This window comes from Silurus meridionalis, chromosome 23 (genome assembly GCF_014805685.1).
Source record: "Silurus meridionalis isolate SWU-2019-XX chromosome 23, ASM1480568v1, whole genome shotgun sequence".
Lineage (NCBI taxonomy): Eukaryota > Metazoa > Chordata > Actinopteri > Siluriformes > Siluridae > Silurus > Silurus meridionalis.
The window spans coordinates 22,396,952-22,415,102 of record NC_060906.1 but is presented as its reverse complement, the minus strand read 5'-3'; the positions used below and the strand labels follow the sequence as shown (position 1 = coordinate 22,415,102).

Here is an 18,151-nt window from a genome sequence, read left to right as displayed (position 1 = left end):
TCTCCTTTTTAATTATGCTGCCATAGCGACTCTGCCAGAGTCCCCAACCACACAGTGTCCTTAACTTTTAGACAACAAAAAGAAGACTTAATAATCTCTCTCTCTCTCTCTCTCTCTCTCTCTCTCTCCCTCTCTCTCTCTCTCTCTCTCTCTCTCTCTCTCGTTAAACCATGCTCCTGAGGTAGGTTCCAGTGACCAGTGTTCCTGCCCATCTCCTCTCCACTGATCTGCTTCTGGATGGTGTTCTCTTCAATTGGAGACCACTCTACAGCTGGGTATATTTCACATCTATTGCCTGAGGATCTATGAAATTAGAGAGTAAAACAGGAGCTTTGAGGACGGATTTGGACTGTAGTTAATGCCAACAATCTGCTACAATGGCTCAGGAACACGGTTTTCATTTGATCACCAGCACTGCACACCTCAACATCGTTTAGCTGTAATAAATGGACATTCGCTGCAACCCAACAAGGTTCCCAACAAGGTTTTTTCCTTATGCCATCTTAGGGAGATTTTCCTTACAACAGTTACCACTTGCTCACTCCTTAGGGACAAACTTACACAAAAAACTCTCACTCATTCTTCCATACCACATTATCCGTGTAAAGCTGATTTGAGACCATGTCCATTGTTAAAAGCGCAATACAATATATAGCTCATCTACTAATAATTATATATAAATACATTGTTTTTTTTTTTTTTACCATTGCAGGTTGCTTGTATCTGATGCACCCTTTTAAAGATCTATGCATCACATCTTTACCTTTGATGTCGATGCACTGATGCCAATCGGTGAATCTCACTATCCCTATTGTAGGTACGATTACATTTATGACCCTGCTTGCAATTATCTCGATTACACACAGAGCAGTTGCTTGCTCAGGGACCTGGCAGTGGTCTATAGAGCTACCATTTCCCCCTCCCTGATAATAAAGTTTAACATAGACACCATAACAATAATAGCTTCATGTCCTTTGGCACCATTATTAAACAAAATAAGGGTTATAGCGAGCTGATTTGGGAACTTAAATAAGTGAGTAATAGTGTGGATATGATAGACTAAGCAATGGTCAACGTCCCAGGGGTCCCATAAGAGATCCCAGACATCAGTTTTCTGCATTTCTGGAGATTTCTATATAATTTTGAGTTGCAAAAATATCAATAACTGTATCCGTGGATATGGAACATGGGCATTTTCTTATTAATTAGTAAATATTAATGGCAAATCGTACAGCCGTAAAACACACTCAAATAGAGGAAGTATTATGATTGAACAATAGTGAGTTTAACCGCAGGAATCAAAAAGGAGTGACTTCTCTATTAAAACAGAAGCTTGAACAGTTTGGCCTGAAACCCAAATTCTCATATATAAATACCTTTCTTCTCAAATATGGACATTAAGAAGCTAAAGAATGTGAAAGAAAAGTGAATTCAAGTACAAAAGTACCACTAAAAACCCAACTCATACAATCATGACATATACATGTATCAGTGACAAGTCATGAATTTCACACCTCAGCTTTCAAGTGGTATCCTGCCTAAATCAATCCACTATTAATACCAACATTATGACACCACAGCTTTAGAAACCATCAGTATTACAGAGAAAAACCAGTAGAACAGAGCGCTGCATTACAGACAGGAATCTCTACAGTAAGAACGAATGCCATTAAGCAACAAACCCAACAAAGTGTCAGTATTTGGTGTGAGCACCATTATGTAGCACTGCCTTGATCCACCTGGGTATGGAATTCACCAGAGCTGCACAGGGTGTTGCTGGGATCCTCTTCCACTCCTCCGTAATGACATCACGGAGCTGCTGAATATTAGACACATGGTGCTTCTCCACCTTCTGCTTGAGGATGCCCCATATGTGCTCAATAGGGTTCAGGTCTGGAGACATACTTGGCCACTTCATCATCATCATCATCATCACCTTCCTAAGCAAGGCGGTGTGCTGGAGTCGTTATTATGTTGGAAATCTGCCGTTTTTAAAGAGAGGGCATCATATTCTGCTTTAGAATGTTTTCCCTCAATGAACCGCAGCTCCCTAGTACCAGCAGCACTCATGCAGCCCCAGACCATGATGCTGCCACCACCATGCTTGACTGTTGTGCTTGACACAATTTTCTTTGTACTCCTCGCAAAGCAGTTGCCGAACATGCTGGACACCGTCTGTGCCAAACAAGTTTATCTTAGTCTAATCAGATTAAAGGACATGTTTCCAGTAATTCATGCTCTTGGACAGGTCATCTTCAGCAAACTGTTTGCGGAATTTCTTGTGAGCAGCTTCAGAAGAAACTTCCCTCTGGGAAGACGGCCTGCAAACCAACTTGTTGCAGTGTGCGGCGTATGGTGAGAGTATGGTTCTTTGCCAGGAGGTGCCAAGTTGAACATCCAGTGGTCAGTATGTGAGAATTGAACTGAAGGCACAAAATTCTGCTCTAATACATGATACACAAATTTGTATGGTCCTGTCAAGCAGCCAAAAACCGTGATGATTTGTGGCTTTGCATGGTTACACGACGTACAGCCGTTATTACTTATTGTGTACTCATTTGTTGAGTTATTTTCAGAGGACAGTAAATCTGTACCGCTATACAAGCTGACTCACATTGACTACTCAAATATATTGTATACTGCAGTATTGTCCCTTGAGAATATTGTTTTTTTGTAGATATTGAAGCCTATAGTTTTGTTCACGTTATAAACTTAGAAATTTGCATATGCAAGACCAAAACAAAACACTCTCAGACAGCTCGCAAGTCCAGAGCCGCATATAAAATTAGTTGGAAATAAGCCATCAGCACCACAGATGTGCTTAAGCCTTATAGAAAAGATGACATGGCCGAGGTGGCACCACCTAATCATCACCCGTTAATCTCAAGATACACATTACCCTGGAACACCTGGTATCTTATTTACCTTTCAGAGTTCGGTGACGGAGAAGCAGAAAAATATCCAAAGGAGGTCAGATGATTGACACGCATTACACGTTAAAAATGTGCTCGTGACAATATCACACCTTCCATTATGCATCTGAAACAGAATAAAAATGCTGCCATGCCACACCCGGTTTTCTTGATCACACAAGGAAAAGTATTCCTCTACTTCCAAAGCTTTTTAAAATTCTGTATTTGATCAAAAGGTGCAGGCTATTTGTTGGTACCTTAAACAATGAAGACTACAGCAGGGGGGCAGTGCTTCTTCTTACAAAGCCCCACAGTTTAGAATCAGACTTACAATTATTGTTCGTGACTCTGACACAGTCTCAGTGTTCAAGTCTAGGTCTTTCTGTCAGTGGGTAAGGAACAGATCTGGAGGGATCATGGATATCGAGTGTTGTAGTGAACTGGAATATTTGAATGCTGTCATCCCCTCACTCTCATGTTCACTCAGGTTTGTTGATGGTGGTCTTATCCCGGAGCTCCATCACATCTGGGTTGCCTTTACCCTTCACATCTGGGCTGGCTCACCCTTTCAGTTATGCTGCCATAGATATTCTTGCTGGAGTCCCTACCTGCCCCTGGTGGTACAGTGTCTGTCTATTATAATACATATGTGTTGTGGGATGTTGTAGCACAAAGATAATTGCTCTGGGTTCCTGATTGGAAGGTCAGGGGTTCAAGCCCCAGTATCGCCAAGCTACAAGTATTGGGGTCCTTGAGCAAGGCCCTTAACCTTCTGTGTTCCAGAGGCACTGTATCAGGTCTGACCTTGCGCTCTGACCCTAAACATTGCTGGGATATGGGAAGAAAGAATTTCACTGTGCTGTAATGTACATGTGACAAGTATAAAGCGCCTTTGAGTGTTTAAAGGCTCTGGCATGGAGAAGCTGGTTTTGGATCTGTGATTATCTCAAATGTTGAGCTATTTTATGAGTTGCTCAGTAGCTCCTGGTTCCATAATCTCAAATGACTGTATACGACTGTAGAAACGACATTACTCATAATCTTACATTCCAGTGCTCATGTTTGTTCTCACTCTCCAGTGTTCTGTATTGTTTAATGATTTATCACACTCTTGATGTCACCCAAATGAGGATGGGTTCCTCTTTGATTCTGGTTCCTCTCAAGGTTTCTTCCTCATGTTATCTAAGGGAGTTTTTCCTTGCCACAGTCACCATTGGCTGCTCAATGAGCAAAGCTCTTGATTTGGACTGTAATTAATATGAACAGTCTGCTACAATGATTTAGGACTACACATGGCATAAACAGTACACCTTAACAATGGTAAAACTAGGGCTGGGACGATTCACTAATCTGGTGATTCAATACTATCCCGATACTTTTGTGCTGATTCAATACATATTGCAATTCTGTAGCTATTGCGATTCATTGTTTAAATTGTGATTTTTGTTTGCTTAATAAAGATTAGACAATGGCAAATACTTGATCATACCCTTAAAAAGACTGTATATGAGTTATATTAACAAAAATAATGCATCACCTCTTTCTGAATTTTTATTTCAGGAGCACACACATACACAGAGCATAAAGAACCTTGAACCATAAAACTTTCAAGTACCAAAAACTTGAATATAATATTCAAATGTGCAACAAAATAACTAAAAACAATACTCTCTAAAATAAAATAAAAGTGCTGTTAAACTGTTCCAATGTCCAACTCAGTCAAGGTGCTAATATACTTCTTTCTCTTCCTCACCTCAGGTGAGAGCTATTATGCCATCTCGTTGAAACGTCTGTTATAAGTTTGTGCAAATGGAGCTCCAGTAACTTTTGTTTTTCCTGCAAAACATGAAGTCCTGCAGCACTTCTATGGAAATATCCAGTGATGCGTCGTACTCGTCCGAGTAACTTCGCGACAGCCAGATTATGAGTGTGCGCGTAGCACTTAATATGGAGAAAGCCGGTTAATTGGGCAGCGATAACCATATTGTCTGTGACTAAAGCAGGGTCTTTATCCGTTAAACGACGTCATCTAATACAGACAACGACAAAATACGTTTCGCCCTCTGTTGGAATAAAAGCGGTAACATCTTCCCGCCACCTCTCTGCAAATGTAAAATAATTAAATATATATCGATTCTGAGGTAAACAAATCGATCTCAAAATCGTTTTAAAAAGAATCGCGATAGTTTGGTGAATCGATTTTTTCTCCCACCCCAGTTAAAACTATAATGAATGGCCATTCGGTCACACCCAGATGACGATGGGTTCCCTTCTGGGTCTGGTTCCTCTCAAGGCTTCTTCCTCATACCACCTCAAGTAGTTTTTCCTTGCCACATTTGCCACTGGCTTGCTCATCATTAATAAACATATAGGCACTAAAACGTAAAGATTTAAATAGAATAACCTATTTATCTCTGTAAAGCTGCTTTGGGACAACGTCCATTGTTGAAAGCGCTCTACAATTTAAACTGTCCATTATTGAACCACAGAGTTGATGAACAGTAAACAAAAAAAAATCTAAAGGGTGTTGAAATGTTTTCATTCGATCATTTCATTTACTTTTCAATTTAACACCTATGGAGTTTCCCATTACGAATATCAGACGTTTTTATAGAGGCGTGTAGACTTTTCATATACACGGTCGTCATTTATGCAGGTATCCCATCAGCCAATCATCTGACAGCAGCGGAAAGAGGAAAATCATGCCCAAACGGAGCGGCCATTACGAGTAGTGTTCACATCAACACTCACAATGTTGGGAATATGCGATCTTGGTGGTTTAAGGATTTTTATGGCCCCAAAGCAGAAGTTCTCTCAAACTGGAACATCACAAGGAATTACCAACCTGCTTGTGTGATATATTTCTTCCTAATTGGTATTTGAGGTTTGGGTTGATACAAAAAAAAAAAAAAAAGTGAATGTCAGCATGGACCTAAACCACACACCTGACCATCTCACACATCTGTAGTTCTTCACCAGACTGCCCAGAATATCTGTATTTACTGTCGCAATTAGATATTCAGTATAAGGAGCACTTTTGAGGAACAATCACTATGCTCCATCATGACAAAAATCGAACTCCATTATGATATGAGTAGAGGATGAAGTGGAAGAAGTCTCATGTCCTTCAAAGCCCTGACCTCCTCAACCCCAATGAACTCATTTTGCACTCCCCACCGCGTTGAACCTCGGTACCAGATATCAAATTCACTAAGCCACATAGCTAAAACTCTAGTAGAAAGCCTTTCCAGAAGAATGGAGCTTATTATAGCAGGAAGGCCAAGTGAATGCCCACAGGTTTTTTTTGCCCATTGATGGTTATTGCTTGTTTCACAGAAAAACACACTTTCCAAAAACAGAGGAGCGATATTCTAAAATCACCTGTGAGATCCCTGTGCTGGAGGAACCCCAGAGGAACCGAAGGCATTTGAACACTTCGGCTGAAATATGAATGCGTTTCTTTTTTAGTTTTTTGAAAGACTCTCACAGCTCTGGTGCAAACACCAATCATCATTACTGCGTTACAAATGTACATGTACTCTCTGGCACTCTCCTACTGTATACACAGTAACATCGAGGTCACACGCAAAAATATACAGGACCAGAGGGCAAGCGGATCTTTAAATATGTCATGTGTTCGATGTGAGGAGAAAGCCTTTCCTGTTACATTCCTGTCACTAATTCCACACTGTGGCTGCTTCCTTCCTCCACAGGAAACTTCACACACACACATACACACAGGGTGAATATTCATGAATGTGAGTGTGGGTGCATGAGTGTGCGTATAATACCGTGCTTTGTGACTGTGTGTGAATTCCCTAAAGTGTGTGTGTGTGTGATCAGTCAGCTTTACCTCCACATAGTCCTCAGGCACCAGGCCGACCTCGCCCCTGCTGTTCCGTGCCTCGATCCATCCTCCACCAATGCTCTGAGGAAAAACAGGGACAAACAGGAATGAGTTTTTTTTCCCCAGGAATCCTGAACCAACATGGCTCCCATTCCATACTTCCGTACTACAAGACGATGAGATGAAGCGACGAATACGTCTGAGCTCTTTAAGCGTTAATTAGAGAGCACTCCACGTCTGGAGTAATATCTATCAAGGAATGATCTTCCCAGTCACTGCACCTAAATCCTACTGAACTCCACTGGGATGAACAAGAAATCTCCAACTAGTGAAGAACATCTTCAGAAAGCTGCTAAAGAGGAACATGGAATATCTGGACATTTATAGGTTTGTTTGGTCAAAAGGAATCTTCATACCGTTACATTACTAAGTTTAGAAGAAGACAAAAATGTGCATGTGTCTGTCAAAACCCATACAATACTAGGTGTTTCCACACTTTTGACAGAAACTGTGGCCAGGGTTATGAAGAGCTTCGAATTACCATAATGACACCATCACACTCTCTCGCACGCATGCAAAGTGCGAGCGCAGACATACACCAACACACACATGCACAATCCTGCACAAGAAAACGTGCATGATTGTACTGCACCCAAACAAAAATACACACATGTACACACACACAACTGTGTGCACGTACAGACACTATGGGACGGTGTAATGTCGTGCATTCAGGACTCACCGGGTTGGTGATGGTGACCGTCTCACCCTCTCTCACCGTCAGCTCGTTGTTGCCCGGCTCTGCTAAAAAGTCGTATAAAACCTGCGCCTGTGTGAAGACGAAGGGCAACATGAATAAACATGCACACGTGCACACACACACAACCACACACACACACACACACACACACACACACACACACACACACACACACACCACTATCTGATCATTATCTCGGCCCTGATAACAAAACACTCTCTGCTTTAAAGACATGATATCATGAGAGCTAAAAACTGGCTTGTCTCGTTCTGGTGTTAATTTTCATACACTGGGAGGAAAAAAAAAAAAAAGCTGTGTGTTTAACTTCCTCTGCTTTTTGTGTCTCTGAAAACTACAGGCATGTTATCATCAGTGCAGAGTCCAGAAATCAGTGTGAAATCTCTCGGAGATCACTTGATCCGAGATCAGAGACCTCATGTGGTTCTCTTGTTTCTGATTAGTCAGAAGGTGATTCACTTCCTGAAACAGCAGCTCTGGCATTAATAGTATCTATGTTTTATATATACTGTATTTCCAAAAGTATTGGGACACCTGCCCTTTCCTGCTATATGTGGGTCTTTTCCAAACTGTTACCACAAAACTGGAGGCACTCAATCGTACAGGACGTCTTTAGATGGCGCTATAATAAAATTTTGCGTTCACTTGAACTTGGAAACCCAAACCTGTTCCAGCATGGCGATGCCCCTGTGCACAAAGTGAGCTCCATAAGGAGATCTGGTTTACATGCTTTGGAGAGGAAGATCTTGCTGCTATAGAGCTCTGTTCTCATCCCTACTGAACACCTTTGAGATGAATGTGAACGCTGACTGCACCCCAGGTCTCCTCACCTACATCAGTACCTGACTTTCGTAATACACTTGTGACTGATTAACACAAATATCCATAAACACACCAAAAGTCTAGTGGAACATCTTCCCAGAAGAGTGGAGGAAATTATAAGAGCAAATTGGGACTAATTGTGGAAATGACCCAATACTTTTGGCAATATAGTGTGTGTGTGTGTGTGTGTGTGTGTGTGTGTGTGTGTGTGTGTGTGTGTGTGTATACATATATCATTTATCATTTCTAAAGCACAGAGACGCTCCACAAAAATGCTGAAACAACAGTTGTGGAAGAAATCCTCCGTGCCAGTAACAGTCAGAGATAACGCTGTAACTTTTAGAATTCCTGAAACTTTCGTTTTTTCCATAACATTATTATTCTTTATTATTATTATTAGCGTAAGTATTGGCTCTAAGCTAGCTGTGACTCCACTGTGTCATTCCACTCGTTCTTGTTCGGTTTCTCCAATAATGGCCTGGAAATATCAGTCACACAGACACCAGGACGTGTATGAACAATATCCAGAAGACGGAGAGATGGAGAGAACGCATATATAGACCTCTGTGATATTTATGAGACCGTTGCGTTACATATCAGTACATGACAAACAAAAACAGTGGAAGGTCATACTGGTTTTGGTACAAACGTAACCGTCTATCATAAAGATATGACACTTAGAGACGAACCTAACGATAACCTTTGAGACCAAGGACTGTTTACACACTGCATGGTCAAAAGTATTAGGACACCTGAATTTTTCAACCCGTGAGTGTTTCTGCCCAAAAATGCTGTTTAGATGCAGTACCAAAAAAATTTTCCCTTCACTTGAATGAGGAGACCCAAACCAGTTTCAACATGAAGATGCCCCTGTGCACAAAGCCGGCTCTATGACAGAAGATATGCTTTTCATGGGTTGGAGTGAAAGATCTCCTGCTATCGAGCTCCAAAACCTATTTAACACCTCTGGGATGAATGTGAACTCCGACTGCACCCCAGGTCTCCTCACCTCACCCTACATCAGTGCATGAACTTTACCAACACCCTTGTGTCTGAATCAATCTCCACACAATCTCCAAAATCCAGGTTATTATAACAGAAAATGGGGACTGAACATGGAATGGGATGTTCATAAAAAAGCACAAACGCTTGTCCACAAACGCTTGTTTTGCAGATGTTCCACATGATCAAACATAACTATAAACCGTATAACTACAAAAAAAACACACAATGTTCTTTAAAAAGAAGAAAAATCGCAGATATTTTAGATATTTATAGGAATAACTCACTCCATTGCACACTGCTCATAGCAAATCATTATCTCTGAGTGAATCAATAAAGACTAATTATAAACATTTCAGACTCGGAGACTTCCTGCTTCCTGTCCAGCTCTGCGAGTGTAAACACGCAAATATCTGTTCGAATTATTCAGCTAATGATTTACAATTTCTATAGCAGTGGAGGTTCAAACTACAGAGGAATCATTATTTAGACACACACACACACACACACACACACACACACACACAAACACACACACAGAGTGTAAGCTGTAGAAGCAATGTGAAGGGCTCCTCTATGTAGGAGGCCTACTCAGGCTACAAGAGAGTCTGTGTGTGTGTGTGTGTGTGTGTGTGTGTGTGTGTGTGTGTGTGTGTGTTTGCATCTGAATAATTTACACATTATCATCTTTCTTTCTGTTGTAGCTGATGAAATTAAGTCATTTACAGATCCGATTTTGCTTTATTCTTGTATTCAATATTTTAAAGACGAGGGTCCTTTAGTGAAACCCAGAATAAAAGTTTGTGGACACCTGACCATGAGATTGGTATGTAATTCTCTGAACATCCATTCCACATTTAGATCCCACTTGCTGTTATAATAATCTCCACTCTTCTGAGATGATGTTCCACTAGATTTTTGTGGAGATTCATTCAGCTACAAGAGTGTTAGTAAAGTCAAATACTGATGTAGGTGAGAAGGTGAGGAGGCCTGGTGTGCAGTCAGCATGAAAACATTCATCCCAAAGATGATCAAGAGCTCAAGAGGAGGATATCGTCCACTCCAAGCCATAAAAAGCCGATCTTCATGCAGCTGGTTTTGTCATGCTGGAACAGACGTCATATATAATCCCAACCTTTGGACTTAATGTTGTCATGCTGCAACCTACATCAGTACCTGACTTTCCTAACACCCTTTGGCAGAATGAATCTCCACAAAATGTAATGGAACATCTTCCCAGAAGAGTGGAGGTTCTTATAAGAGCGAACGGGGACTAGATTTGAAATGTGAGATGTTCAGTATTCAGTATGTTCAGTGTCCACAAACATTTGTCCATATATTGTAGCTGTTATTATGTGAACGATGAGAGGAACTGCTTGGTTTCCCAGATGTTTTGGATTCCCACCAGTGAATGGAGTAAAGCACTGAGGATGACTCAGGCCTGACTTTTTATAGCTCTTCCTGTGAGTTCATGCTGACAGGAATGTTTCATACACGTAAAGTGGGTCAGGGACTGACGCCGAGTCAGACGATCACTCAAAAGATTTCTTACAAACGATGAAGATCAGATGTTGGAGAAGGTAGGGAGGAATGGCAAGAAAAACAAGAAGGTTTGGTTCAAACTACATATTAGCTAGATAACTAGCTGGGGTACTTCTGGAAGCTTCTCAGGTGTTTGGGTGGATGAAAATAAATGAGATACTTCAAAAATGGTTGTGAAACATTGGGGACGATTTGTTGGCTGTATAGCCCGAGCTAAAACAGCTAAAACTAGTAGCGCACTATGCTAACAGGAAATACACTACATATCCCATGATGCCTTGCGCGACTTCATGACCCGCACTGGAAGAGGAGTGAAATGTCACAAGACTCTCCGGATAGTTTTTCCCCCCTGTGTGTTTACAGGAAAACGCTTTAGAAATATATCAGTACTTTTGGACTCATCGACATGAAATTGTCTCACTGTATTTTTGGTACATTCGCCATATAACTTTAACGTGTAGAAATAAAAAAAAGTAGTAATAAAAACACAGCAGAAAGGAATGCGGGCGCACGCCGCCACCTCCAGGACATTTCTTTTCTCACCTTAATTAAAGCAAAAGTGCAATAAACAGAAACCAAACGGGCAAAAAAACCCCCCCGAAAACTCGAGATGATCCAGAAGCTCACCGTGGTTGCCATCACGCTGGCACTGAAGCTCTGATGGAGAACTTGTGTGCTGCCTGGACTGGAGTTTGTTCATGCAGACATGCCTGTGTGTCTCCACCTCGCTCCTTTACTCCCAAACAACACGATCATCCAGCACACGGGCTAATTATAACACATCCCTCTCTCTCACACACTCACACACACTCCGGCAAATCACTCGAATAATATCCGGACTGAGAAGAGCGTCGACCTTCTGCTTCTCTCCTGCGCTCATCAACTCCTCCTGAGCTTCAGCAAAACCGGAAACTGAAGCAGCGCTCCGACCCGTGGACTCTGAGCTGCACTACACACACACACACACACACACACACACACACACACACACACACACACACACACACACACACACACAACACTAACAAACTACCCTTGTACACACTACATCATTCACAATAACTCTGACCCACTTACACTCAGTCAAAACAGTCAATCCATCATTACCAAAAAAATAGTACGTACAAAACTAACCAACTAACCAACTAACTAACTAACTACTCTCAATCATACCCCCTGTACACACTAGTGTACTAATAATAACCAGTATCCTGAGTAAAGTCTACATAAACTCTCAATACATCATTATTCAACAAATAGTACATATTTTCTTACTAACTAACTAACTAACTAACTAACTAACTAACTAACTAACTAACTAACTACTCTACATCATGCCACCTATATACACTGTATTATCAATAATTACTATTTTAACCCCTTAAACTCTACAAGTGTACAAGATTGTCAGTAAATGACTAGGCAACAAATAAAGCATTAACCAAATAACTAACTAACTAACTAACTAACTAACTAACTAACTAACTAACTAACTAACTACTCTCAATCATACCCCCTGTACACACTAGTGTACTAATAATAACCAGTATCCTGAGTAAAGTCTACATAAACTCTCAATACATCATTATTCAACAAATAGTACATATTTTCTTACTAACTAACTAACTAACTAACTAACTTACTAACTAACTAACTAACTAACTAACTAACTACTCTACATCATGCCACCTATATACACTGTATTATCAATAATTACTATTTTAACCCCTTAAACTCTACAAGTGTACAAGATTGTCAGTAAATGACTTGGCAACAAATAAAGCATTAACCAAATAACTAACTAACTAACTAACTAACTAACTAACTAACTAACTAACTAACTACTCTTAATCATACCCCCTGTACACACTACTGAGTTAATAATAACCAGTATCCTGAGTAAATTCTACATAAACTCTCAATACATCATTATTCAACAAATAGTACATATTTCCTAACTAACTAACTAACTAACTAACTTACTAACTAACTAACTAACTAACTAACTAACTACTCTACATCATGCCACCTATATACACTGTATTATCAATAATTACTATTTTAACCGCTTAAACTCTACAAGTGTACAAGATTGTCAGTAAATGACTTGGCAACAAATAAAGCATTAACCAAATAACTAACTAACTAACTAACTAACTAACTAACTAACTAACTAACTAACTAACTACTCTTAATCATACCCCCTGTACACACTACTGAGTTAATAATAACCAGTATCCTGAGTAAATTCTACATAAACTCTCAATACATCATTATTCAACAAATAGTACATATTTCCTAACTAACTAACCAACTAACTAACTAACTTAACTAACTAACTAACTAACTAACTAACTACTCTCAATCATACCCCCTGTACACACTACTGAGTTAATAATAACCAGTATCCCGAGTAAAGTCTACATAAACTCTCAATACATCATTATTCAACAAATAGTACATACAGTATTTTCTTACTAACTAACTAACTAACTAACTAACTAACTAACTAACTAACTAACTAACTAACTAACTAACTAACTAACTAACTACTCTCAATCATACCCCCTGTACACACTAGTGTACTAATAATAACCAGTATCCTGAGTAAAGTCTACATAAACTCTCAATACATCATTATTCAACAAATAGTACATATTTTCTTACTAACCAACTAATTAACTAACTAACTAACTAACTAACTAACTACTCTACATCATGTCATCTATAGACACTGTATTATCAATAATTACTATTTTAACCCCTTAAACTCTACAAGTGTACAAGATTGTCAATAAATGACTAGGCAACAAATAAAGCATTAACTAACTAACTAACTAACTAACTAACTAACTAACTAACTAACTACTCTCAATCATACCCCCTGTACACACTAGTGTACTAATAATAACCAGTATCCTGAGTAAAGTCTACATAAACTCTCAATACATCATTATTCAACAAATAGTACATATTTTCTAACTAACTAACTAACTAACTAACTAACTAACTAACTAACTAACTAACTAACTAACTAACTACTCTCAATCATACCCCCTGTACACACTAGTGTACTAATAATAACCAGTATCCTGAGTAAAGTCTACATAAACTCTCAATACATCATTATTCAACAAATAGTACATATTTTCTAACTAACTAACTAACTAACTAACTAACTAACTAACTAACTAACTACTCTAAGGCATCCCCTCTATACACACACACACACACACAGTCAAAGACATTGTAAAGTCAAAGAAAGCAGTAAATCATTAGCCAATAACTAATACATAATACTACCTAAAACTATACTAACTAATAATACTAACTAACTACATATCGTACACTTACCAAAACTAAAAAGTAACTAGCTGACAAATACTAACTAACTAATTATCTAACGAGAGTTTTGGTAACAGATGATCAGTCATGAAGGTGTTTGTGTCGGTTTGGGTCTCATAAGGAGTTTTATGGCGCCCTCTGGTGCTCACGCAGTGTTTCAAGTTAAACTTTATCTATAATGCACATTTAACAGCAATTGATCTGAACAGCACAAACAATATTAACCATATATTTAAAATTTTTCAATAAAAATATATTTAAATCAAAAGCTAAAGCATAAAAATCGATCTTTAATAAGATCAGATGTTTAAAATGCCTTGATGTTCAATGGTACAGGCTTCCTAACCGTAAGGACACACACACAGACACACACACACACACACACACACACACACAGTAAAGTGTACAGTGTCTTCAACATTTAAGTAAGAATAACCCTGTGTCAGTGGATCTCCAACTTCCTGAAAGACACCACAAGCCATACAGGTGGGCAAACACACCTCATCCTCCCTCACCCTCAGCACTAGAGATCCTCAGGGTTGTGTTCTGAGCCCCCTGCTGTACTCACTGTACACACATGACTGTGTGGCCACTTCCAACTTTACCACCATCATTAAGTTTGCTGACAACACTGTTGTGGTGGGCCTGATCTCCAACAACAACAAGACGGCCTACCTACTGGAGATAAAAAACCTGGAGAGAAGGTGCCAGGAGAACAATCTTCTCCTGAACGTCAGCAAGATTAAAGAGTTGATGGTGGACTTCAGTACAAAGCATTAGCGGTCATACCAAACGCTAAAGATCATCGCAACCCCAGTGGAGAGAGTGGACAGTTTCCTGTAACTAGGTGTTCACATCACACATGACCTGTCTTGGTCCTGTCACATCAACACCCTGGTGAAGAAGTCCTTCTTAAATGTCTAAGTGACTTTAAACTACCCTCTCAGGTGCTAGGGACTTTATACACCTGCACTCTTGAGAGCGTCCTGACGGGTAGCATCACTCCCTGAGCTGCAGGATGTCTACAGCACGCAGTGCCGGACCAGGGCCATGAAGATTGTGAAGAACCTCAGCCATCCCAACAATGAACTCTTTTCTCAAATCACACTGGATCTCTTTAATCTGTACTTCTGTCATATCTGCAATACACATATTATATATATACATATATTTCATACTCTGTTTGAATGCACTGTATGTGACAAATACATTTTGAATTTTAATTTTTTAATTTAATGAACAATAATAATAACAATAACTGTCTCATCACATTATACCTTTATATATTTATTTATAAAGATTAATGAAATGCAATTTGCTAAACACGCTCGTCAAAAATAAAAGTAAAATATGATTCGTCAATTTCAGATAAACCCGCCCACTGTGCTTTACGACGTAAAGACGTACTGTAATAGCAGTAATTGTGAGTTGAATTTTTAAAATAGCAAAGCGAATATCAATTAGTCAATACTTACTATAATTGCAAGGATTTTGAGTTATTACAATATTATATAATATAATCATGATGTTTTTCTTCATGATGGTATGAGAGATTCGGCTGGTTGGAATAACAGCACAGCCAGTTTTCTGTAAATCCTGCAGGCTCTTCCCTGAGCTAATTAAAGCAAAATGTACACAGGATGGATTTAAAGAGCGGAAACATCTGAGTCAAGCATGTAAGAAGCATCTGGATAACAAAGAACATCTGCATTCACAAACGAAATTAGCCGCTTATTGATCGATGGCAGAGGCACAGTGTTTGATCAACTTTATGAGAGACAAAGTAAATGCATCTTTGTTGGAGAGAAATTGAAAACATATTAAAGTCGTGCTTGATGTTCTACTTTTTTTGTGCCACGCGAGATATTATGTTGCGTGGTCACAGAGAAAGCGATGAAGCATTAAACAGAGGAAATCTTTTGGAAGTGTTCCGTTTCCTTGACCAGCCGCATAAAAAAAGCAACGATGATGAGCTCAGATATTCAGAATGATTCACTTCCTTTCTGCTGCGCAAGATAAGAACCGAGTAACACCGAAATGACACCAGGCACGTCTTATGCCATTATGAATGTAAAGATCTTTTGAAGAAAGAACTTGTTGCAGTTTGCATTCGATACTTGCACGGAGGACTTACCATTGGATTTTTGGATACATGCGACATGATGGCTGATAAGATTTCAGAGAAAATTGGTTTTGTAGTCAAGTGTACCAGTAATCTAGTGTACCAGTGTAGATTTATTCATGACTAGAGACTTAAAGCACTTTTATTTACATCGCTCTGGACACGGGTATCTGCTAAATGCAGCAAATGTAATGTAATGTAAACATGTTCTCGAGATACCAGTGTCCCTGCCCCTTTCTTCTTTCCGTACCTGCCTGATTCATCCTGAAGGAAGGCTACTTTTCCTGCTATTATTACTGATAGGTGGCAGCTGAATGGTCAAGACACTGGATTCTGGGTTGGAAGATCACAAGTTCAAATCCCAGCATTACCAAGCTGCTGCTGCTGGGCCCTTAAACAAGGCCCTTAACACTCAACTGCTTAGTTGTAAATTGTAAATGCCATAAATGTATAATATGAATCTAGACTAATAATAATAATAATAATAATAATAATACAGTCATTTAAATATGTCTGAGTCTCACAAACATCACAGAAATGTTTAATGAGTTTCGCTGAGAATTTCGATCGTGCAGATCATCATGAAACAAAAACATGAATCAAGAAATGAAAAGGGAAAGAAAGAAAGAAAGAAAGAAAGAAAGAAAGAAAGAAAAAGAAAGAAAGAAACAGTTGAAAGAAACATAAAAAGAAAGAGACATAGTTGTTAGTTAGTTAGTTAGTCTTTTTCTTTCTTTTTTTTCTTTAAACTAAGTTAAAAGAAAGATAAACAGAAAGAGACAATTAAAAAAAGAAAGAAAAAGAAAAAAGGAACAGTTGAAAGAAACATAAAAAGAAAGAGACATAGTTGTTAGTTAGTTAGTTAGTCTTTTTCTTTCTTTTTTTTCTTTAAACTAAGTTAAAAGAAAGATAAACAGAAAGAGACAATTAAAAAAAGAAAGAAAAAGAAAAAAGGAACAGTTGAAAGAAACATAAAAAGAAAGAGACATAGTTTAAAGAAAAAAAAAGGAAAGAAAGAAAGAAAGAAAGAAAGAAAGAAAGAAAGAAAGAAAGAAAGAAAGAAAGAACCTCAGAAATGTATGAGTTTCGCTGAGAATTCCGATTGTGTAGATCTTCATAAAGCAAACAAAACCATGCATTTCACTTCCTTGAACCTCTGTGTTCTGTTTATTGGAGTGAAATGAACCTTAACGTGTCTTATTTTGATGTGAAATTTAATGTGTTTGTTTACTTTAATCATTGAGCTTAAAAATATCCGATGTACTGGTTTTGGTGTTTATGTTTACAGTATTTTACAGGTAGAATTAGAGATTTCTACATCATGAATAACAATGTTTTTTTTTTTTTTTTTTTACAGAAATACGCCATATAAGTGAATTCAGTCTGCATTATAATATATTTGCGAGGTGGTAGCTGAGTGGTTAAGGTATTGGACTTTGGATTCAAAGGTTGTGAGTTCAAATCCCAGCCACACCAAGCTGCCACTCCTGGGCCCCTGTGCAAGTAAGCAAAGTAAAGGTATGTATCCTCTGTGTCTTACTTATACTTGATTGGAAGTGGCTGTACACACACACACACATACACACACACAGGTGCAGCTCACAAGCCTTTCTTTCATCAACAAAACATTTCTCTCATATTACTCCCATCAGGATCAGGGATTACCAGCATCTCTCTGAATGCATTCTGAACTGGAAACCTGATAACTGGGACACAATGGAAAAGGCAGTCGAGACAGTGTGTGTGTGAGAATTGCAGTGAGAGAAGAAGGAGAGGAAGAT

At 39.0% G+C, this 18,151-nt stretch overlaps 1 protein-coding gene across 1 annotated transcript in view; it reads right to left on the bottom strand.

Moving 5' to 3' along the window:
* snx9b (sorting nexin 9b) overlaps nucleotides 1–11,827 on the bottom strand; it is a 37,614-nt gene extending 25,787 nt beyond the window's left edge. Inside the window, 3 exon segments of the mRNA XM_046836292.1 lie at nucleotides 6,766–6,840; nucleotides 7,502–7,588; nucleotides 11,531–11,827. Coding sequence (XP_046692248.1) covers nucleotides 6,766–6,840; nucleotides 7,502–7,588; nucleotides 11,531–11,542 — 174 coding nt within the window. The 5' untranslated portion in view covers nucleotides 11,543–11,827.
* Nucleotides 11,828–18,151: the final 6,324 nt, after the last annotated feature.